General features: G+C 49.0%; 1 protein-coding gene across 11 annotated transcripts in view; it reads left to right on the plus strand.

Moving 5' to 3' along the window:
• Positions 1 to 24182, plus strand: part of LOC147124368 (protein prune homolog 2-like) — a 716966-nt gene that overhangs the window by 663732 nt on the left and 29052 nt on the right. For 5 of the 11 annotated variants that reach the window (XM_085985968.1, XM_085985885.1, XM_085985895.1 and 2 more), the window contains one exon: positions 4215 to 4372. The exons of the other annotated variants lie outside the window; for them this stretch is intronic. In XM_085985968.1, the coding sequence (XP_085842094.1) occupies positions 4215 to 4372 (158 nt within the window). The remainder of the gene's footprint in view (positions 1 to 4214; positions 4373 to 24182) is intronic. 11 annotated transcript variants of the gene reach the window in all.

The following is a 24182-nucleotide window of genomic DNA, read 5'->3' on the forward strand; positions in this document are numbered from 1 at the left end:
GTGGTGAGATGAGCAGAGACAAGAAGGGTGCGATCTTGCCAGCCCTGGGGACGCAGGTATGGAGGCGGGACTGCCGGGAAAATGGCAGAATCTGGGGGTGGGTGCCCAACCCACCTCCGTGCCATCTTGCCAGGAGGCGGGTAGCCGACCCGCGCCGGGTCCCATCTCCTTGGAGGCGGGAAGGGGATTAGTGCCACTTATGTGCCTGCTAACAGGTAGTTAACAGGCAGATAAGAGGATTATCCCCATTTTACCCACACAATTGCGGGCTTCCCGAAGGCTCTGAACCCCGAGGCGAGCAGTGGGTCTGCGGGGTGCAAAAGTGCGCTGTGAAGGTAAGTGATGGGTGCAAGTGTGGAGAGGTGAGTAAGTGAGGTAAGTGGAAAGTGTTAGAAAAAGTTTACTTACCCAACTCTTGAAGCCTGCAGGAAGAAACAAAGGTATGTGGAGAGTCTCACACCTCCGCGGCAGAGATGACTGATGCAACAACCATCTAATTTCTGCTAAATACTGTAAAGAGGTTTGATGAGTCTTGAATTCAAGAACTCATCAAACTACAGAGAATATCAGTGTTTGACAGCTTCACAGAGCTGTCAAACGATGACTATTCATCTGTCAAAAAATTTTGACAGATGAAACGTCATATGTTGACATTCTCTGTAACCCTCTTTCCCTTAATTGGCCTGCTAAGTCCACTGGGCAGGCTTAACAAGGTCAATCAAGGGAAAATAGCGTGGGTTGGCCAGATGTTAATAGAGGCAGGACTAAAACCCAACAAGTGGGAGTCCCGCCCCCAAAAGGACCCCATTGGCAAAATCCAGCCCAAAGTATTCTAGAGGAAGGGAAAAATCAAAGGATAAGAATGCTTCCATTCTTTGTCATGCATTTATGAGCAACATAGGTAGAGGTAGGGAAGCAAATTACTGCCTGCCCTGTCAGTTTGTGGTGTCAGGAGAAAAATAACGAGGGAATTGAGAAATATTTAAAAAGGAAAAGTAATTAATGACTTCAACAGTGAACTGTCAATAAAGTCTGCACAGTTATTAGCAGCAGATATTTTCACTCAGTATATCACTCTTTCCCCCCTCCAGAAATGATAGTATGATCATAGTCTGATAGCATAAAGGTAAAAATCTTATATAAATGTTCAATCACTCATCAAATTCTTCTATCCGGTGTTATATTGGAGGCATTAACTTTTGTTAAAATAGTGGAGAGAAGAATTTGATATGACCGCATTATACATAACATCATAATGTGTATATCCTGAATATGCTGATTCCTTCTTGCAGTCTGACTGAAGAGCTGCCTTTTGTGTATTTTTCACTTTCAGTATCTAAGATACTGTTTCCATTATAGAACTGGTTCCTTTCAAACATTAAAAGCTTTGGATACCGACCAGAATATTTACTCCAAACCATAAAATCACGACTTTCTACTAGCACTCACTGGACTTTAGTGGTTGACACCAGCTCCTCTATCTGCATCTTACCCTATCCCAAGTTCTTCTCTGCTCCGATAGCAAAATACTGCAAATGTTGGAAATCCGAAATAACAACAGAAAATGCTGGAAAAACTCAGCAGGTCAGGCAACATCCGTGGAGAGAAATTTGAGTTGACGTTTCGGGTTGGACCCTTCTTCAAAACTGGAAAGAAAAGAAACTAGATCGAAGGCAGGGCTGCGATCGGACAAAAGAATAAAAGAAACAAAAGAAGTAAAAGAGATTAGAAGCTAGACGAGATGGTAATAGGCTGGGATGGGGTGTAAAGTGTACTGGCAGGGCAAAAGATAGCTGCCAGGTGTGAGAGAGAAACAAAAGGAAAGGGGGGGGGAAAAGGAGTGGAACAATTACAAGAGAAAATGAAATGGGGGCCGAGCTTATGATCTGAAATTGTTGAACTCGATATTGAGTCCGGAAGGCTGCAGACTGCCTAATCGGAAGATGAGGTGCTGTTCCTCGAGTTTACGTTGAGCTTCCGTGGAACAATACAAGAGGCCAAGGACGGTGAGGTCACACCTGGCAGCTATCTTTTGCCCTGCCAGTACACTTTACACCCCATCCCAGCCTATTACCATCTCGTCTAGCTTCTAATCTCTTTTACTTCTTTTGTTTCTTTTATTCTTTTGTCCGATCGCAGCCCTGCCTTCGATCTAGTTTCTTTTCTTTCCAGTTTTGAAGAAGGGTCCAACCCGAAACGTCAACTCAAATTTCTCTCCACGGATGTTGCCTGACCTGCTGAGTTTTTCCAGCATTTTCTGTTGTTATTTCTTCTCTGCTCCCTGTTTGTGTCAGTAGTATCTGGATACTATGACACTAGGGGGGCGAAATTCAGTTAAACCCCGTTTGGGGGCAGTAACTGAATTATCGCCAGAGATTTAGCACCCGGCACAGAAGTACCGCCCCGGCCACTAAATTCAGCTTACCGCCCCGGCGACGATGTGGAGCGCTATCTCGAGCGCACCACTTCCTCTTGGGGTGGTGTCATGGGGCACAAAGCACGGTAGCGCTGGAGCGTTAAGCGGCCGCTCCCCATAGCACTGACGCGTTTCACCACCCCTCCCCTTCTGTTAAAGGGGAGGGACGCTGCGACCTCTGCAGGGCCTCCGATGGCCCACACTAGCCCACCAGAGCAGCGTGGTGCTGTGGCTGCAGCCCGGCACCAAAACGCGGTGCTGGGCTGCGCGATGGCGGCCACGGACCATGTCGAGGGCCGCCACGGAGGGCTGACCTGGAGGTTGGTCAAAAAAAGTAAAATGGCGGCGTGGGTCACGGCTGCACCTCCCTTTATCTACCGGCCCGCGAGCGGAGGTCGGCCCGGCTCATGACCCGCAAGGCTGGCGCTGACACCACCCACAGCAGTCTCGCAGGGCGCAGCCGAATTTCTGCCATGAGACGGTGAGGGGTCGCAGTGGGGCGCTTAAGGGGTCGCAGCGCACGGCGATGACATCATCACCAGTGGCCCAGGGCACTACTAGCAGGGGCGCGGTGCTATCGGCTAGTGCCTCAGCAGCGCCCAGCCAAATTTCTCGGGAGGCACCCCTGCCCAGGCAATGAGCCCTTTGCGCCCCATTAGCGCCCCCCCCCCCCCTCAGAGGCGCTAACGGCAGGCGCAAAGGAGCCGAATTACGCAGCCTAAATGTTTGGCCCACATACTGCAGTCTCTGTGTTGGTTTAATTCACTACTGTGGACAACTTTATCCTGAGACTCCAGCTCCTTCCTGTCTGGTGCCCTTGGCTTTACATTGCTCAAGGATCACAGTTACTACTTTAGCTTGCTATCATTATTACCAGCATCGTACCTCAAGACTTCTCTTGTTAAGGTTTGTTTCACTGGCATCTATAATTTACCTCAGGACCACTTCGATAGTACTTGACATCGGAGTTAGCACCATTCTATACTCACTAAAAATACAGTGCATTCTCCCTCAACAGTGATATTTCTAATCAGCTGCCTTCCGAATTATCCAGTAGAATTTTTATGGGACAAAGGGGGTGAAATTCAAAGTGGTGTAGGCAGCACGCAAAATTTGTGCTGCCTGCTCATTATAATGATTGGAGTGCTGAACTCAGCGCTAAACGTGCTGTTGGTTGGCTTAGTGTTCAAGAATTAGGGGCCAATATCAAGTGCAATTTACTTGCCAATAAAATTTTGCCAAGGCTCTCTGCACTACTTAAAGGGGAGGTGCTTTGTTGCAGAAACATCTCGTTGTCACTTTGAAGTCATGGCTCAACAAGGAAGAGAGAGGGCAAGGAGTTTCTCAGATGCAGCACTGGAGGCCTTGGTCCTGGGGTGCACGGAAGACGCCAGGTCTTCTACTGGCAGGGGGGCAGGAGGCCTTCCAGGCAGCACACCAGAAGGCAGTGGGAGGAGATAGCAAAAGCTGTCAGTGCCACGTGTGTTACAGCTAAGACCTGGATCCACTGTCGCAAGAAGTTTAATGAATAACCTCACACAAGTACTCAAAGTCAGTGAATGCATCTTCAAATGCCATATCCACCAGCTGCACCACTAGCCTCACACACTGATCAATGCACCATACCCCATCACTCACCTACCAGCAGTCTCATAGCTTCACCTCATCCTCAGACATTTACCACTACTGCAAGACTCACCACCATATCTCACATCTTGCACACACTGCCAACTATTCAACCATGACAGGTACATTGCCCAAACACATTACACCACACTCACTTCTCTTTCTCTTACAGGCAAATGTGGCGCACAACAGACGTGAACAGCAGCAGACGGGTGGAGGAGAAGCCTGTCTTCAGAACCTCAGAGCTGGAGGAGACAGGGCTGGAGATCATTGGAGGGGCCCCCACCGAGGCCATGACGAGCAGCGAAGTTGAAAGCATTACTGGTGACGGTATGCTCATACCTAATTCTTCTTCTCATTCCCCCTTATCCCACAATCTCTTCGCACTTACAAGCTGCATATGGCGTAAGAGGCACACCTTGCTTTCCCCCTCCCTTTATGACAACCTGACCCTTGTGCCTTTTTCCTTTAAGGTACCCAAGAACTGCCAGCAGCCCAGCCTGTCCCCGGCATTGTAGAGGAGGAGAGTGAAGGGGAAGAGTTACTGTCACTGCATCTGACACTCCCAGGCACCAGCTCAGAAAATGGCACTGCACATACTTTAGAGGGCAGTACAGAGGCGGGATCTTCACGTGGTGTGTCACCAGGCATGAGTGGGCTGCAGTGAGGCCCGGGGTAAAGGGTAGCACAAGTGCCAGCTCCCCAGAGGGCATGTTCATGCATGAGTTCTGCTGCACAGGACTCAGATAATGACTTCAATGGTTTGGTCTTCAGAAGAAGGGTAATGGGCGTGCACACACAAATGCTTGGTGCAATGGCAAGCCTGCCAGAGAGCATCTTATCAATGTCAAGGAGCATGGAGGAGTCCGGCTCCAACTTTTTTCAGCGATTTGCGTGGAGCTTGGAGCCCATGATTTTCAGGATGGAAATGATGGGCAACTTGTGATGGGCGATGTCGCAGCTTCCATTGCAGCACAAACGGAAGCAACCCAACATCTGAGTGCTGCAGTGGAAGCTCAGACTGCTTTCATGCAGACTCAGTTTGCTGCCGCACAAACTCTCACTGATGCCATCACGGCTGTGTTTACAAGTGTGGAAAGGGGCTTGCAGGGTCTCGCAGCACTGCAGCGGTCTCTGCTCAAACAGACGGCTAAGAATGTTGAGGCGTCGCCCCGGTTGAGTGGCAGTGGCTCTGTGGAGCATGAACCTGCTGCCGTCTCTCAGGATGACAACATTCGTACTCCCACCACTGCCATTCTGCCAGTGCCCTTGCTGCTGCCTGTCATCCAGCCAGCCCAGACTGCTGCAGCCCATGCCGAGGTAGTGCAGTCTACAGCCGAGCCTTCCAGACCCAGACTTGCTCAAGGACATCCTAAAAGGCCATCTGCATTCTCACCCACGGAAAGTCAGCAGTCTTTCACCAGCCATGATGCAGCCACTGGGGTAGCACTGCATAGGAGCACTACAGTAGGCAAAGGAACATGAAAGACAGACACTAAGGGAATGCACGAGGGTGATTAGTTGACGTTAGGTAGTTTTGCATTCTTTCATTTTTAAACTATGTTTGGAAAGTTTGTTTTGTGGTGGCTCTCATTTCAGCGTTGTGCCCAAAAGGAAGCTGTGATGTTCCATGACAGAGGGAGAAGTGGTGAGCAACGGGGATCTGGGGTTTCATTCGGGGGAACCGGATTCTGATGAGGTGCTCAAGGACTGCCCATCCGGAACGTGGATCTGCTGCCTGCCTCCTCCCTTCCTCTTCCTTCTCCTGAGGTGGGCACGGAACCCATGGTGACTAGGGCTACGCCCTAATGATGGCCACGTTGTGGAGGATGCAGCAGACCACCACGAAATGAGACACCCACACTAGCATGTACTGAAGAGCCTTCCATGTGGTCAAGGCAGTGGAACCGTTCCTTCAGCAGCCCGCTTGTCTGCTCGATGAGGTTCCTCATGGCAGCATGGCTCTCATTATATGAGTGATGGTCATGAGTGGTGGGGTTGAGGAGGGCAGTCATCAGCCAGGTGTAGAGCCGATAGCCCGAGCCGCCACCCTCGAGTTCAACGTGGCGACTGGAAGACTGCTGGCACTGCAGACTGACACAGGATGAAGGCATCATGACTGCTGCCAGTATATTGAGCATTCACCATCATGATGTGCTGGGCATGGTCACACACCAACTGAACATTAAGTGAATGGTAGCCTATGCTGTTGTGGTACATCTCAGGATTGGTATGCAGTGCCCGCAAAGCCACATGTGTGCATTCGATGGCGCCGTACACCAGGGAGAAGCCTGATACCCTGGCAAAACCACATGCACGCTCCTCCTGCTTCTCTTTGTTCAGAGAGAAGACAATGAAGTCCCTTCTCCTGGAGTACAGAGCCTCTTTGATCTCCCAGATGCAGCGATGGACAGCGAACTGGGAGAAGTTAGCTATGTCTGCTGCTCCAAAGTGGAAGGATCCGGTGGCGAAAAAACTGAGGGTCACAGTGACCTTGAGGGCCACTGGGAGAGCTGTCGTTGCCCTGCTCTGAGGCTGCAGGTCTGATTCCAGGAGGTGGCTGAGTTCTGTGACCATCTCCTTGGTGAAGTGGAGCCTCCGAATACACTGCTCCTGGCTTAAGTGCAGGTAGGAGAAGTGTTCCCTGAAGACCCTAGGTGGATAAGGCCTCCTGCTGAGAGGCCTCCTGCCCCTCTTCCTCCTCCCTCTGCGAGTAGCTTGTCCTCCTCTTTGCTGCCTCTGCTCCATCTCCCTGTCATACTCGAGAGTGAGGGGCAGTTCAAGTAGAGCATCCATGACTGGGAGCAAGTAGTCTGAGCAGAACCCTTGAAATCAGAAGCAAGGCATTCTCCACTTGCAGCATCACTCCCTGTCACCTCAGCATTTTTAAATAACTGTAGAAAGCTCCAAACAGTTGCACAAACTTACACAGAGCCAGTAGAAAACAGAAAGCACGTCACCTTCAAGTTGTTAATGATCCCTTTAAATAGCACTGGTGTGGGGGGTAGGTCCCTCATGCAGCTGAATGCACATTCAGCTGTTCATGTTTTGGAGAGGACATTGAATGGAGCGGCAACCTTGAAAATGGCAGGTCTTGCGTCAAATCAGCATTGCACACTCATTGATGTCACAATCTGCCTCATTACCATTTTTCTAGGGAGAGCAGACAGCGGCCCCGCCACCGACCTGCCCAAAATGGAGGCTGTTGTGGGAAGCGAGGCTGGCTTTTTTTTTTCCAGAAACTGGCCTTAACAGCTGTCACTAAGGTGCCAGGTTTCACTACCAAAGGGGTAAAAATTCAGTGGCGCCCCCTTTAGGGCGCAAACTCACCAGTGCCCCGAAAAAGTTAGCACCCCTGCACCATAAATTCAGTGGTAGCACCCCAAGCAGGAGGTGGGGCACTACTGGAAGGGCTCCCCCTCCTTCCTGGGGCGCTACCAGTGAATATCGCGGCACAGTGTGCAGGCCCAGAGGTTCTGTACACCAGGCGAAGTAACTTCATTGTCTTCTCTCTCAAGAGAGAGAGAAGCAGGAGGAGCGCGCATGTGGTATTGCAGACCTCCCTCCCTGATTAAAGGGGAGGGGCCCAGCGCTGTGCGGACCAGGGCCCTACTGGACCTCCGGGGAGCGGAGTGCGGGAAAGCAGCCCGCCACTCAAGAGGAGTGCCGGGCTGAGCGATCGCGGCCGGCACCCCGAATAAAAAAGGGGAAGGGGAAGGGGCAGGTGCTGGCAGGCGGCCCAAAAAAAGGCTGCCCGACACTTGCCCTTTAACTTGCGCTTCTGTGGCTGTAAAAACGCCACCCTGACCCTGTCAGACATATCGTCCGGCGATAGGTCAGGGGACGCAACTGAAGTTAGAATTTCACGGGAGACGTTAGCGGCGCCACGCCCGGGCACTAGGGGCTTTGCGCCCCATTAGCGCTAGCAGGAGGCGCTAAGCAACCCAATTTTTCCCCCAAAGTCTTTCTGATGTGTCGTTTCATTGTACAATTGATAAAGACTAAAAATTTTTTGTTATTTGTATTGTATTTTTATCCTGTGCCTAGGGTATTACTGTACCATACATGAAAGATCAAATTTTAAAGAATTGTGATTATCTGCCAGTTTCCATTACTCACTCACCAGAAGCAGATGATGAAGATTCCACTGTAAAATATAATTATTGACTGGACTGATTGTTTTAAATAAGTAAATTACAGGATTCAGTACCTGAATAAGTCATCTTACTTCTGCTGATCTCTACCTTAATGTGCCAGTCTGCACTTCGAGATGCTAGTTCATTTTAGCAGACAATTCCCCTTGGAGAGGCAAGGATTAATCAGGGATAGTCAACATGGCTTTGTCAAGGGAAGATCATGTCTGACTAATTTGATTGAATTTTTTGAGGGGGTGACTAGGTGTGTGGATGAGGGTAACGCAGTGGATGTGGTATACATGGATTTCAGTAAGGCCTTCGATAAAGTCCCGCACAGGAGACTGGTCAAGAAGGTAAGAGCCCATGGAATCCAGGGTGCCTTGGCACATTGGATACAAAACTGGCTTAGTGGCAGAAGGCAGAGGGTGATGGTCGAAGGTTGTTTTTGTGACTGGAAGCCTGTGGCCAGTGGGGTACCACAGGGATCGGTGCTGGGTCCCTTGCTGTTTGTGGTCTACATTAATGACTTGGATATGAATGTAAAGGGTATGATCAGTAAGTTCGCGGATGATACAAAAATTGGTAGGGTGGTAAATAGCGAGGAGGGTAGCCTCAGTCTGCAGGACGATATAGATGGGTTGGTCAGATGGGCGGAACAGTGGCAAATGGAATTTAACCCGGAAAAGTGCGAGGTGATGCACTTTGGGGGGACTAACAAGGCAAAGGAATACACAATGAATGGAAAGACCCTAGGCAAGACGGAGGGTCAGAGGGATCTGGGTGTGCAAGTACACAGATCCCTGAAGGCGGCGGAACAGGTGGATAAGGTGGTAAAAAAGGCATATGGGATACTTGCCTTCATTAGCCGAGGCATTGAATATAAGAGCAAGGAGGTTATGATGGAGCTGTATAAAACACTGGTTAGGCCACAGCTGGAATATTGTGTGCAGTTCTGGTCGCCACACTACAGGAAGGATGTGATCGCGTTAGAGAGGGTGCAGAGGAGGTTCACCAGGATGTTACCAGGGCTGGAGCGCTTCAGCTATGAAGAGAGACTGGGCAGGTTGGGTTTGTTTTCCTTGGAGCTGAGGAGGCTGAGGGGGGACATGATTGAGGTGTACAAAATTATGAGGGGCATAGATAGGATGGATGCTGAGGAGCTTTTTCCCTTAGTAGAGGGGTCAATAACTAGGGGGCATAGATTCAAGGTAAAGGGCGGGAGGTTTAGAGGGGATTTGAGAAAGAACTTTTTCACCCAGAGGGTGGTTGGAGTCTGGAACTCACTGCCTGAAAGGGTTGTGGAGGCAGAAACCCTCACAACATTTAAGAAGCATTTGGATGTGCACTTGAAATGCCATAGCATACAAGGCTACGGGCCAAATGCTGGAATATGGGATTAGATTAGACAGGGCTTGATGGCCGGCGCGGACACGATGGGCCGAAGGGCCTCTATCCGTGCTGTATTACTCTATGACTCTATGACTCAGGTTGCTTAGCTTCTGCCCAGATACTCTTTATCAGGCAGCTCAGATTGGTGTTCTGCCAAGCTGCTTTTGATTTTCCCTCCAACTAAGGCCCTGTTACAGCTAGCAGAGTGGTTTGCTCTCCTGCACTGTCTCACCACCAACTGTCATCAAACTTTCCAAAGGCCGTTCAGCTTTGCTATATAGGAAAAGCAGATCTAATCATAGAAACATAGAAAAATAGGAGCAGGAGAAGGCCATTCAGCCTTTCGAGCCTGCTCCGCCATTCAATATGATCATGGCTGATCCTCTGTTCAATTCAATTCAATTCAAATCGCTTTATTGGCATGACAAGGTACATCTTATGTTGCCAAAGCATCGAAAAACATTCATGGTTGAACACATAAATATAGATCTATCCATACAGTGTATAAACAGATATATCCCTGAGTGTATAAATATACATTCATATAATTTGTATATACTCTTTTCTTATATTTAGTGGTTGTCCCTCTGTTTATGGCAAGCTGTAACATAGTGTGCCGCTAAGGTTACACAATTTCTCTCTTCCCCTAGTAGGTATGGGAGTTTTTGGTCGTCATTCAAATTTCTGAATTCCGGGCATATTTTTGTGAATTTTGGGTAGAAATTCTCCCTTATGCCCTGATATTTTCTACAAGCTGTGAGGAAGTGCATCTCTGTCTCCACCACTCCCTGACTGCAGTGAGAGCATATCCTGTCCTCTCTTGGTAGCCGGGTCTGCCTGTGTCTACCTTTTTCGATCGCCAGGCTATGTTCACTAAGTCTGTACATTGTCAAGGTTTTTCTCAGTTTGCTATCCTTTACCATGGTCAGGTAACTCTATCTCAATACCATATTCCCGCTCTCTCCCCATACCCCTTGATGCCTTTTGTGTCTAGAATCCTGTTGGATGAAGTCATCTAATCCTGTTGGATGAAGTCAACACCTGAGGCTCTGGTTTTAGTGCTGATACTTACTTTGATATCCTATTTATATTGCAGATCTGCTTTAAGAAGCAGTTTACATTAAGAATTGTATTCCAAAGCACTCAGCCATCAAGGAACAAATTACATGTACAAGCTTGTAATGTATCCATTAAAATCCTTTTCTGAAAGAGGGACATCCTTGAGAAGCTCATTCTGTACAACTGCTACCCCTCTGCTCCAGTTAAAATCTTTCAACATTCTGCTTTTATTTTCTCTCTATATCTGCTTTGGAATTTTTGTTATTACTTTGTGGGCTATAACCCTCTTTTAGTTTTCTTCCCTTATTGGCCTTTCCCAGGCTGCACAAGTCATCCAGATGAAAGTTTTCAACACCACCAATTCCAGTTGCTCAAACAGTTTTCACTGGGCCTATTTTTTGTTCAGTACGTCCACACGGTAATGTAGCTGAGATAACGAACTCAGAAAGGGTGCTGGAATCTGCATGCCATTATGATGCCTCAGTTTAGGTGTTTTGTGTCAGAAAGTAAATACTGAAGACATTGGTGGAACTATCTTAGAGCAGTAACCAAGCCCAACAGTTTAAGGGAGCAAAATTAACATCAGTAAAAATTCAATTGTTAATAAGGATGTTTCAGCAATCTTGTCATTTCAACTGCATATGTGTTAATTATGTTCTATTGCACGGTTACACTACACCGAGGTGATTATGGGCTCCTGTTGCAATTAGAACAGAGATAAAAAATAAAAGTTGCAAATATGGAAAACTGAAATTTAAAAAAATGTTGAAATGACAAACTTGACTAAACTGTGAATTAGTCAACCTCATTCTTTAATTGCAATAAATCTTAATTAGCTGCAGTATGGGACTTGGCCTGGGACTCAGATATGAATCATTTAGCTGGCAGTACAAACTGCTACTAAAATAAATGTCAATTGCCATGATTGATTAAATTTGATCAATTTGTTTCACTTAATTAGTTACAAATTATTATAATAAGCAGTTAGATAAGCACATGATTGTATATACAATAGCAAAATACTGCGGATTACGTGATTATATATAGATGGTTTGGATATTTCACTGGATTCTCTAAAGCAGTACGCATTCTCTCTCTCGACTATATAATAGACTGCAATCCAAAACCAATGAAACACTTGCTTGATCACTACATAAGAAATAGGAGCTGGAGTAGGCCATTTGGCCCTTCGAGCCTGCTCTACCATTCAACAAGATGGTGGCTGAAATTCTACCTTAACCCCACCTTCCCGCACTATCCCCATATCCCTTTGTTCCCTTCGTTCTCAAAAATTTATCAACCTCTGTCTTGAATAAACTCAACAACTGAGCATCCACAGCTCTCTGGGGTAAAGAACTCCAAAGATTCACAACCCTTTGAGTGAAGAATTGCTCCTCATCTCAGTCCTAAATGGCCGATCCCTTATTCTGTGACTGTGACCCCGTGTTCTAGATTCCCCAGCCAGGGGAAACATTTTCCCAGCATTAACCCTGTCAAGCCACTTAAGAATTTTATATGTTTCAATCAGATCACTTCTCATTCTTCTAAACTCTAAGGAATATAGGTCTAGTTTACTCAATCTCTCCTCATAGGGCAATCCCTCATCCCAGGAACCAGTCTAGTGAACCTTTGCTGCGCTCCCTCTAAGGTAAGTACGTCTTTCCTTAGGTAAAGAGACCAGAACTGTACACAGTACTCCAGGTGTGGCCTCACCAATGCCCTGTATAATTGTAGTAAGAATTCTTTACTCTAATACTCTAATCCCTTTGTAACAAAAGCTAACATACCATTTGCTTTCCCAATTGCTTGCTGTACCTGCATGTTAACTTTCTGTGATTCATGTACAGGACACCCAAGTCCCTCTGAGTGCAAACATTTGCCAGTCTCTCTCCATTCAAAAAATATTCTGCTTTTTTGTTTTCCCTACCAAAGTGGATAATTTCACAGTTCCCCACATTTTATTCCATTTGCTATGTTCTTGCCCACTCAGAAAACTTGTCTATATCTCTCTGCAGCCTCTTTGTGTCCTCCTCACAGCTTACTTTCCCACCTAACTTTGTATCATCAGCAAACTTGGTTATGTTAAACTCAGTCCCTTCATCTAAGTCATTAATATAGATTATAAATAGCTAAGGCCCAAGCACCAATCCTTGTGGTACCCCGTTAGTTACAGCCTGCCAACCTGAAAAAGTCCTGTTTATTCCTACTGTCTGTTTTCTGTCCATTAACCACTCCTCAATCCATGCTAATACATTACCCCACTACCATGAGTCCTAATTTTGTGTAATAACCCTCTTGTGTGGCACCTTATCGAATGCTTCCTGAAAATCCAAAGATCTGGTTCCCGCTTATCCATCCTACTAGTTACATCTTCAAAAAAACTAACAGATTTGTCAAACATGATTTCCCTTTCATAAACCATGTTGACTCTGCCTAATCATATTATGATTTTCTAAATGTCCTGTTCCCATGTCCCTAATAATAGGTTCTAACATTTTACCTACTACTGATGTCAGGCTAACTGGCCTATAGTTCCCCGTTTTTTTCTCTTCCTCCTTTCTTAAATAGCGGGGTTAAGTTTGCTACCTTCCAATCCTTGGGGACTGTTCTAGAATTTAGGGAATTCTGGAAGATTAATTCCAGTGCACCAACTATCTCGGCAGCTACCTCTTTTAAAACCCTAGGATGCAGGTCGTCGGGTCCAGGGAATTTGTCGCCACTTAGTCCCATTAATTTCTCCAGTACTATGGCCTAGAAATTCAGTTGTTTGCGCCAGCCACTAGCGCCTTAGGAGGAGGAGAAGTGGGGCGCTAAACAGCTGGCGCCCGGGCGCGGCGCAATGTGCGTCTCTCGCGAAATTCAGTTAAGATTTAGCGGCGGCGCAAAACCTTTGCGCGCGCTCAGCTGCGCGCGCAGATCCTGACGTAATTTCATGGTGCAACGCCCTTTGTGCGCCCCGAACCGGAAATTCAGTGGCGCCGGCCTATTGTGCGCCTGGTGCCCCCCACGACTGGTATAGGGGAATGGTTACCAGTCGCTGCGGGGCGCGGGGGGCGCTTATTAAAGGGGACTCCTCCTGCAGTATAAATGGCAGCCATCTTGCTCCTCTCCTTCTTTGTGAGGTACAGATATTTGGAGAGAGACAAAGGTAGAGAGCTTTCTGGTTTGGTTCAACACTTGCACAGGTACTTGTGGCTTCAGGCCAGAGCTTTGCACTTGTATTTAACTTTCAGTGTCATAGCATTGATTGGAAACATATAATGGGGGCTGCAATGGGTGGAAACGTTGGCTTACTGCATTGCATTCAAATGGCTCAGAGACACCGTGAGAGAGTGCCAGTCATGGCCAGATGGAGAAGGGCCAACAGGCGTCGGCAAAGGAGGCCTTACCCACCCAGGGTATACCACTAGCAGTTCTCATATCTGAACATTTCTGAGGAGCAGTGTGTTCGGAGGTTGCGATTCAGAAGGGAGGTGGTCACTGAGATCTGCCACCTGCTTCGCAGAGATCTGCAGCCACAGCTGAGGAGCAGGACGTCTCTGTCGGTGGCAGTGAAGGTGACGGTGGCTCTCAACTTCTATGCCACCAGCTCCTTCCAATCCACTACTGGGGACATTTCCAACATCTCCCAGTTCGCGGTACATTGCTGCATCCGCCAGGTGACCAATGCCCTTTTCAGAAGGAGACGTCAGTTCATCTCCTTCCCCATGACCGTGGACAAGCAGCAAGAGCGTGCAATGGGCTTTGCAGCATTAGCGGGCTTCCCATCGTGCAGGGCGCCATTGACTGCATGCCTGTGGCTTTGCGGGCACCTCTATAGAATGCCAAGGATTACCGCAACCGGAAGGGCTACCATTCGCTCAACGTGCAGTTGGTGTGTGACCACAGGCAGCTCATCCTAGCTGTCAATGCCCGCTTTCCAGGCAGCAGCCATGATGTCTTCATCCTGCGCCAGACTTCTGTGGCAGACATGTTCCAGGCCCAGCCTCACCCACGAGGATGGCTTCTCGGGGACAAAGGCTATCCTTTGTGCACCTGGCTGATGACCCCGCTCCGTGCGCCCAGCACCCCTGCTGAAGAGCGATACAATGACAGCCAGGAACATCATTGAGCACACAATCGGCATGCTCCAGCAACGGTTCCGCTGTCTGGATCATTCCGGGGAAACCTTACAGCACTCGCCTGAGCAAGTCTCCCATTTCGTTGTCGTGTGCTGCATGCTGCACAACCTGGCTATCCGCAGGACTCGGCCACTGCCAGCTGACATTGGAGGACCACCAGAGGAGGAGGAGGAGCACCAGCACGGGAGGGAGGCAGAAAGTGCAAGGGCCGCCTGTCGGCGGCTTATTGCAAGTCGGTTCTAGGCCCCCTCTCAGAGAATGGCTTGTGCCAATGACAAGATGAATGTAGCCGCTCCGCAAGCCCTCAGCCGATCAAGGCAACCAAGACTTCCAAAAGCAAACATGGACAGTGCGATTTAAGAATTTTTTTTACTGTGAGACCTCTGTGCCCTTCCCACATGACAAACTAATGGAGAGAAACCCCCCCCAAAAAACACAAATACGCCAGTCTCGGCCTCTGTATATAAAACAAATACACCAGTCTCGGCCTCTGTATATAAAACAAATACACCAGTCCAGGCCTCTATATATAAAACAAATACACCAGTCTCGGCCGCTATATATAAAACAAATACACCAGTCTCGGCCTTTATATATAAAACAAATACACCAGTCTCGGCCTCTATATATAAAACAAGTACACCAGTCTCAGCCTTTATATATAAAACAGCACATTTGGCCACACCTTCTACTTTTTCCCCTGCGAGGGTGATCCGTCTCTCTTCCGTGACTGGCCCCTTCCCTCCCTGCAGCTCCTCCTCAATGGGACCCCAGTGGCTGCAGCAAGGCTGGGGGAAGGCTGCTGAGGGTCAGATGGTGAGATGGCAGATGCCCTTGGGGGTCGGCCTGGACCAGCTCTGGGCCTGGAGGGGCCGGCTGCTGACTGCTCCAACTCTGCTTGGGCGGCAACAGTCTGTCCTATGGCTGGTGGCAGCTGCAGTGGAGGAGTGGCAGTGTTGGCTGCAGGAATGCTGCCAACCTGACAGAGCACAGGCACGCCCTGGTCGGCTGATACACTGGCACTCGCACGGGCCAGCACTGCAGCATGCACAGCAATCTGCTGAAGCACAGACTGCTGGGCTGCTGCGGCGCGGCGAGTGCCCCGGCGATGCCTGGCCGATCCTGCGAGTGTGGCAGCAGTTAGTGCCCGTGTGGCCCTGGTCTGTGTCTGCATGACACCAGCCAGTGAATGCACGGCACGACTGAGCACTTGGCTAGAAGCCACCTGTGATGCAGCGAAGTCCTGCTGACTCCTAGCCTGTGCTGCACTGAATTGTTGCAGACACCTGGCCTGTGCTGCCCCGAATTCCTGCACACTCCTTGCCAGTGATTCTATGGAGTCAGGCATCCTTGCCACTGCAGCCATGAGCTCAGTGTGCCTGCGCTCAGCCTGGGCGTCCATTTCCGCTAGGAGCCGCACCTCCTCTGCGCTCACCGTAGCAGGACTGGAGGCCACACTCACCCTCCGGGGAGAAGGCCGCCGAGCTTCCCCACCCCTCCCGCGTTGCTGCAGCCCGCAGGGCCCCGGAGCTTCACTCTCCTCCGACCCTTCCCCCCTGCTCCCCTCCAGGGAAGATGTGTCACCATCATGGCCATGGGCTGCCTCGGCTGAGGGTGTCCCTGATGGGCCGGCTTCTTCTTCCTCCTCCTCTATGTCGGACTCCGACACAGTGCCAGCTTGAGGGGCCGCCTCCTCACCTGGCGATTCACCATCTGAAAGCAGGGAGGCACAAGAGTTGCTTTAGAGTGAGGACAGGGCGGCAGCGAGGGAGGCATGAGTGCTGCTATGCACTGCATTGGTTCGAGAGTGGCAAAGGATGCTGGTGTGAGGCGCAAGTGGAAAGAGAGAGGTCAAAAAGGTGATGACCTTACCATTGGTTCCCAGAACAGGGTCGGTATCTCCAGTGGCGATGGGGCCAATCAGCCGGCCTGCCATGATCCGTTCCACTCGCTACTCTAGGTCGCTGAGCTGTTTCAGGTCAGGACGGCCTCCCCCGGTCTGTCGCTGCTGTCTTCTGTTATGCGCCAGCTTGCCCTGCAAGAGAAAGGACGGCCTCTAAGTACAGTGTGAAGCCTTGATCTTGCCTGCACTGCCTCCCATGGTTGAATAGCCCTGACAGTGTGAAGCCCTGATCTTGCCTGCACTGCCTCCCATGGTCGAATAGCCATGACAGTGTGAAGCCCTGATCATGCCTGCACTGCCTCCCATGGTCGAATAGCCCTGACAGTGTGAAGCCCTGATCTTGCCTGCACTGCCTCCCATGGCTGAATAGCCCTGACAGTGTTTAAAGTCCTGAATGTGCAAGTGCTTTTCATGACAGTCCCATAGCTGCTGGATGAGGGCTGGGCATTAGGGCTTACAGGTCCCTTTGGCCATAAAGTGAGGTGCACATGCAGGGATGAGAAGGATACTGGAAACGGTACTCACCCTGACAACCCGAGTGAGGTTGTTGAATTTTTTCCGGCATTGGGCTGGAGTCCTGCCAACCACGTTGTTGGACGTGACCGTTTGCCACCTCCCTCCAGGCTTTCCGATATTCGGCGGGCAGCGGCCTCCTGCCACCCTCAGGAAAGAGGACATGGCGCCTGCCACTGCGCCAACCAGCACCCTCAGGTCACCCACACCAAAGCGCTGCGCTCTCTCCCTGGCCTTCTCCATTCTTCTGGGCATGGAGCAGTTCCAGCAGCAGTGTTCAGGTCTTGCTTTAGGGCTGCAGTGTGCAGGGCGTGGCAGCCAAACAATTCCACCCTCCCCCTTTAAGAGCTGACCGGCGCCTGACTGTCTGCCCTCAATGAGCCACTCGCCACACATGCGCTGCGCCCGCCCTTGGTGTTAGCGCCCCGGATCGCCAGCTTAGCACCTAATGAGAGTCGTGCATCGCCTGCTTTAGCGCAGCAGCAACCTCTTGGGGCATTGCAACTGAATATCGGTGAAGGTGTCGCTAAGTTGTGCCGGGCGCAAAATTTAGCGAACGCCCAGCTGTAGCGCCTCAAACGTGGCTATACTGAATTTCTAGGCCTATGTCTTTACTTATACTGATTTCTTTAAGTTCCTCATTCTCTCTAGGCCCTTGGTTCCCCATTATTTCCGGAATATTTCTTGTGTCGTCTACTGTGAAGACAAATACAAAGTATTTGTTTAATGTCTCGGCCATTTCCTTATTGCCCATTATAATTTCTCCTGTCTCTGCCTCTAATAGGCCCACGTTTACTTTCACTAGTCTCTTCATATTTACATACATAGAAACGTTTACAATTTGTTTTTATGTCTGTTGCTAATTTACTCACATTCTTTTTTCTCTTTCCTTATCAATTCCTTGGTCCTCCTTTGCTGAATTCTAAAATCCTCCCAATCCTCAGGCTTACTATTTTTGGCAACATTATAAACGTATTACTTTGATCCAATACTATCTTTAACTTCTCTTGTTAGCCATGGTTGGATCACTTTTCCTGTGGGGTTTTTGTACCTTAAAGGAATGTATATTTGTTGTAAATTACATATTAATTCTTTAAATGCTAGCAATTGCTTGCCTACTGTCATACCTTTTAATGTAGTTTCCCAATCTACCTTAGCCAACTCACCCCTCATACTTACGTAGTTTGCTTTGTTTAGATTGAAGACCCTGGTTTCAGATTTAACTAAATCACTTTCAAACTCAATATAAAATTCTATCATATGATCACTCTTCCCTAAAGGCCCCTTTACTACAAGGTTATTAAATAACCCTTTCTCATTGCACAAACTAGATGTAAAATAGCCTGTTTCCTAGTTGGTTCTTCAACATATTGATCTAGAAAACTATCTTGTATACATTCCATGAATTCGTCCTCCACACTATTATTGCAAATTTGGTTTGCCCAGTCTATATGTAGATTAAAGTCCCCCATGATTACTGTATTACCCTTGCTACATGCACCTCTAATTTCCTGATTTATACTCTGTCCTACATTACAACTACTGTTTGGGAGCCTATAAACAATGCCCACTAATGTTTTCTGTCCCTTGCTGTTTCTTAGCTCCACCCAAACTGATTCTATTTCTTGATCTTCGGAGCTAACAGCCTTTCTCTCTACTGTCTTTATCCCATCCTTTATTATCAGGGCTACCCCTCCTCCTTTTCTATTTTGCCTATCTCTTCTAAAGTTAAGTATCCTGGAATATTTAGTTCCCAACTTGATCACTTTGCAACAATGTCTCTGTAATGGCTATTAGATCAAACCTATTAATTTCTATCTGCGTTATTAATTCATCTATTTTGTTGTGAATGAAATTGACCAGAGTTTTTGCGGCAGCGCTAAACTCTACTGCTCCGATCTCCTGCGCCCGCAGATCGTGCTGTCAGTCGAGCGTGCAACGTCCCGGACTGGATATTGATTGCCGCCCCCTTCCTTTCCACCTGCCGCAATCAACGACAGGGAGAGTGGAACGTTTTCCAGTCGGTAAGGGGCTGGGGGAGCGCTATATAAAGACACCCTCTTCCTGCCTTTTATGGTTGGAGACATTTTTGCACCATTCATTCTGACAGAGAGAGACTTTTGCAGAGAGTCAACGCTGTGTGAAGTAGCAGCACTTTGCAGGTTCTTTTGGATTTGACCTTCATTACTTTGATTGTCAAGAGACTATGGGGTCTGCACTGATTCGGGGCGTCATCCTGCGCCTGCAGAATCGGAGGCATCAGAGACGAAGAGAGAGAGTGGCAATCATGGCCAGAGGGAGGAGGGCCAACAGGCCTCTGCACAGAAGACCTTACCTTCCCAGGGTATTCCGGGAACAATTCTCCTACATTCATTTGTCTGAGGAGCAGTGTTTGTGCAGGGTGCACTTCAGCAAGGAGGTGGTCACTGAGCTCTGCCACCTGCTGCAGCCAGATCTGCAGCCTCAACTGAGGACCAGGACGTCTCTGTCAGTGGCAGTGAAGGTCACAGTGGCTCTGAATTTTTATGCCACCAGCTCCATTCAAGCAGTCACTGGGGACATCGCCAATATCTCCCAATTCGTGGTCCATTGCTGTATCCAGCAGGTCACAAATGCCCTCTATAAAAGGAGATGCCAGTACATCTCTTTCCCGATGACCCGGGCCAAACAGCATGAACGCGCATTGGGCTTTGCGAGGATAGTGGGCTTCCCCATGGTGCAAGGTGCCATTGACTGCACACATGTGGCACTGCAGGCACCGCATGAGAATGCAGACGTTTTCCGAAACTGCAAGGGGTTCCACTCCTTAAATGTCCAGTTGGTCTGTGACCACAGACAGATGATGCGCGCTGTCAGTGCCCGCTATCCTGGCAGCAGCCACGATGCTTTCATCCTGCGCCAGACTGGTGTGCCAGAGCTTTTCCAGGCAGCGCATCAGCCAAGTGGTTGGCTCCTCGGGGACAAGGGTTATCCACTCTGCACCTAGCTAATGACACCGCTCTGTAACCCCAACATCCCTGCTGAGCTGCGGTACAATGAGAGCCATCTCGCCACCAGGAACATTGAGCAGATGATCGGCGTGCTCAAGCAATGGTTCCGCTGTCTGGACCACTCAGGAGGAGCCCTGCAGTACTTGCCTGAGTGAGTCTGTCTCTTCTTAGTTGTTTGCTGCATTCTTCATAACCTTGCAATCCTCAGGACCCAGCCAATACCACCAGGCCTTGGTGCACTACCGGAGGAGGAGGAGGATGATCAGCAGCAGCACCAAGGCGAGAGGGAAACCCACAGTTGAAACTGCAAGGGCCATCGGTCAAAGACTGATAACAAGCCGCTTCTCGGCCCCTACTCAGGAAATGGCTTCTGGCATGGAGAACAACATGATGGAAAGCAACCCGCAATCCCTATAGCCAGACAAGGCAGCGATGATTCCAAAGGCCAAACGTACATTTTGAATACAACAACTTTTTTATTTTACAAATTTTGTGTGCGTCATTTATTCATGACAAACTAACAGAAACAAACACAAAAAAATCATTAATATAACTGGTTCTCACAACCTGGAGATAATGGCCAAAACACTAAATAAAAGTTATCAGATGAACCTCGGCCTTTAATAAAAGCATTCCCAACATTTCGTCAGAACTCCTACTTTTTGTCCTCGAGGGTGATTTTCCCTTGCCACTTGCCCCCCTTCCCACCCTACTGCTTCTCTGTAATGGGGCCCCAGTGGCTGCAGCAAGGCTGCTTGAAGGCTGCTGAATGTCAGATCCTGAGACTACAGACACCCTTGAAGGATGTCCTCGATCAGCTCTGGGCCTAGAGGGCCCGGCTGCATACTGCACCAATTCTGCATGGGCGGCAGCAGTCTGGGCTGCAGGTGGTGGCAAGTGCAATGGGGAAGTGACGGAGGTGGCAGCAGGAATGCTGTCATCTTGAGAGAGGACAGCACCTCCCTGCTCGACCAACACACTGGCACTCCCACGGGGCAGCACCTCAGCATCCAGAGCAATCTGCTGGAGCACAGATTGCTGTCCTGTTGCGGTGCCGTGAAAGCCCCGGGGCAATGTGTCTGAACCAGCAACGGTGGCAGCAGTCAGTGCTTGCGTGGCCTCAATCTGAGACCATTCTGAGATTGGATCACGGCAGCTAGTGACTGAATTGCAACACTAAGCATTTGCATGGCATCCGCCTGTGCTGCAGCGTTGTGCTCCATACTCCTTGCCAGTGCATCAATGCTTTCGGGCACCCTTCCCACTGTACCCATGAGCTCAGTGTGCATGTCCACCGCCTGGGTGTTCATTTCAGCGATGAGCAGCTGCTCCTCTGCGTCCAGTGCAGCACGATTCGCTGGCCTACTCTCCCTCTGGGGAGAAGGCCCCCGAGCTTCCCTACTCCCATCGCATTGCTGCAGCCTGCTAGGTCCCGGAGCTTCACCCTCATGAGACCCTTCCCCCCTGCTCCCCTCCAGGGAAGAAGTGGTCCCTGTGTGGGCATGGGCTTCCTTGGGAGAGGTTGGCGCTGAGGCTCTGGCTTCCTCTTCCTCCTCGCCTGCGGCTTCACTCCCACTGGCAGCTTGAAGGCCCGTCTCCTCAGCTGGTGAATCACCATCTGAAAGCAGGGAGGTACAAGAGTGGCTTTAGTGTGAGGACAGGGGGGCAGTAAGGGAGGAAGGAGTAAGTTGGATTGAAAGTGTAAAAGGCTGGTGCTGTGAGGGACAAGTGGAATGAGAGAGGAGAGAAAGCTGATGACCTTACCATTGCTGTCCCGAACGGGGTCGGCCTCTCCAGGGATGACGGGACCGATCACCTGGCTTGCCACAATCCTGTGGACGCGCACCTCAAGATCGCTGAGGGGTTGCAGCTGAGGCGGCCCTCCACCCATCCGTTGCTGCTGTCTCCTGTTGTGAGATAGCTTGGCCTGCAAGAAAAAGGACGGTGTCTCAGTAAATATGCAGCCATGGTCTTGCCTGATGTGCCTCCCATATTTGAATAGCCCTTACTGTATGCAGCCATGGTCTTGCCTGATGTGCCTCCTACATTTGAATAGCCCTTACTGTATGCAGCCGTGGTCTTGCCTGATGTGCCTCCCATAGTTGAATAGCCCTTAATGTATGCAAGGTGTGGAATGTGCATGTGTGTTTTATGAGATGGCCTTAGGTCTTGGATGAGTGTTGGGCATTGGGGTTTTAAAACCCTTGGGCCATAGAGTGAGGTTGAGATGGGGGGATGGAGATGTATTGAAAAGCAGCCACTCACCCTGATGACCCGAGTGAGGTCGTTGAACTTTTTGCGACATTGTATATGGGTCCTGGGCACCATGCTCCTGGAGGAGACGTGCTGAACCACCTCCCTGCACACTCTTCTGTAGTCGCGCAGCAATGGCCTCCTGCCACCCTCAGGGTACAGTATAGCTCTTCAGCGCTCCACTGCGCCAACCAAAGCCTCCAAGGCCCGCTCGCTGAAGCGCTGAGCTCGTTCCCTGACCCTCTCCGTAGTCCTTGGCTGGAAAGTTTAGGCACCGGTCTGTCCATGACGAGATACAAGCCTGCAATGAGCAGGGTGTGGCTGGAGAGCAAGATCGACCATCCCCTTTAAGAACTGGCCGACGCCAGTGTGTCTCTGTTCCATTGCTAACTGACATCACCTGAGCTTCGCCCGCGCTCTGAGTTAGCGCCTCGCTCCTCGGCCTTTGCACCTTAAGACAGGTGTGTAGCGCCTGATTTAGTGCTCCAATCACCTCCAGGGGCGATAGAAGCCAAGTTTGCAGTCCGAGGCAATAATTAGCGCCAGGCGCTAAACTTTGCGCCCGGCCGATAATTGCGCCCCAAACGGGGCGATATCGAATTTCTCCCCCCCCCCGACTTTCTGGGTGCAGGATTACGGAATGGTGCAGGAAAATCTAAACACTCCCAAGGGTCCTGTTTACCTATAGATTAACAGGAATTCATTTATAAGATGGAATATGGCGGAAGTTATTTGAGAGACAGGAGTGAGATTACCTTTCTGCTAGGAGATGGTGGCAATCATACTGTTTTGCAAGCATCAGTTCACGCGCATAAATGGTAATTCTGAGATTAGTACCAAGAGTTCCTACTCTGGGAGGTAAGAAAAATGAGTCGTCTTCTATAGTTAGACTAACTTAAATGAAAATATTGAAAAACAACTTTTATGATACAGCATAATCTCAAAATTCAGGACCCTTCTTAAAATATACTTCTTTGACCAAGCTATTGGTCACCCCTCTGAATCTCTCCTTTGGCTCATGCTCTGTTTTTCCTTGTGAAGCACCTTGGGAAAATTTCTATTTTAAACATGCTATATAAAACACCATCGCATACCTGAAAAGTATTCATAGGAAATGAGAAAATGTCCATCAAGCTCTATAAGGATGCAGTCAGAGTACATACTCTAGTTGAAGAGCTGGAAACCAACACAAGCACAGTGGGTCAAATGGCCTCTTTCTGTGCTGTAATCTTTATGATTCAGTGAATTTCAGTTAGATTATTGGATCGCATGAAAGCACTAATACCGTGACGGCACCATACACACTACTTTCCCCACAAGACTAGCAGGAATTAGGCAGGTATACAAAAGCCATTAAGTGAGTGTATAATACATTCCTCACTACACTGCAATATATTATATAGATATATACTCCCCGCACTTCACCCCCCACCCCCACCCCCAGTCCAGAGTTCCAAAGACAGCACAGGTATGTTAACATTGGGGTGGTCTCACTAGTAAGAGGGAGGGGCTCTGAATGTTCAGAATAATTTCCCAAAGTACCTCTGTACCATAAATATAAACTGATTTAATCATATATCAACTGCAAACATTTTTTTTTAACTTCTCTTGAACACTTTGCTAGGATTTTAATAGCACACAATTTATTGATTTGCACATGTTATTGTGAATCATTAAAAACAGTGAAACAGAGATTTACTTATTTCACCAATTGTATACCCATCAGAATAATGTAGGGAACAGAAAAGATCACTGTGGATAGTCTGTGAAATGCAA

Source organism: Somniosus microcephalus, chromosome 1, assembly GCF_052327205.1.
Source record: "Somniosus microcephalus isolate GS21.2 chromosome 1, FLI_Smic_1.0, whole genome shotgun sequence".
NCBI lineage: Eukaryota > Metazoa > Chordata > Chondrichthyes > Squaliformes > Somniosidae > Somniosus > Somniosus microcephalus.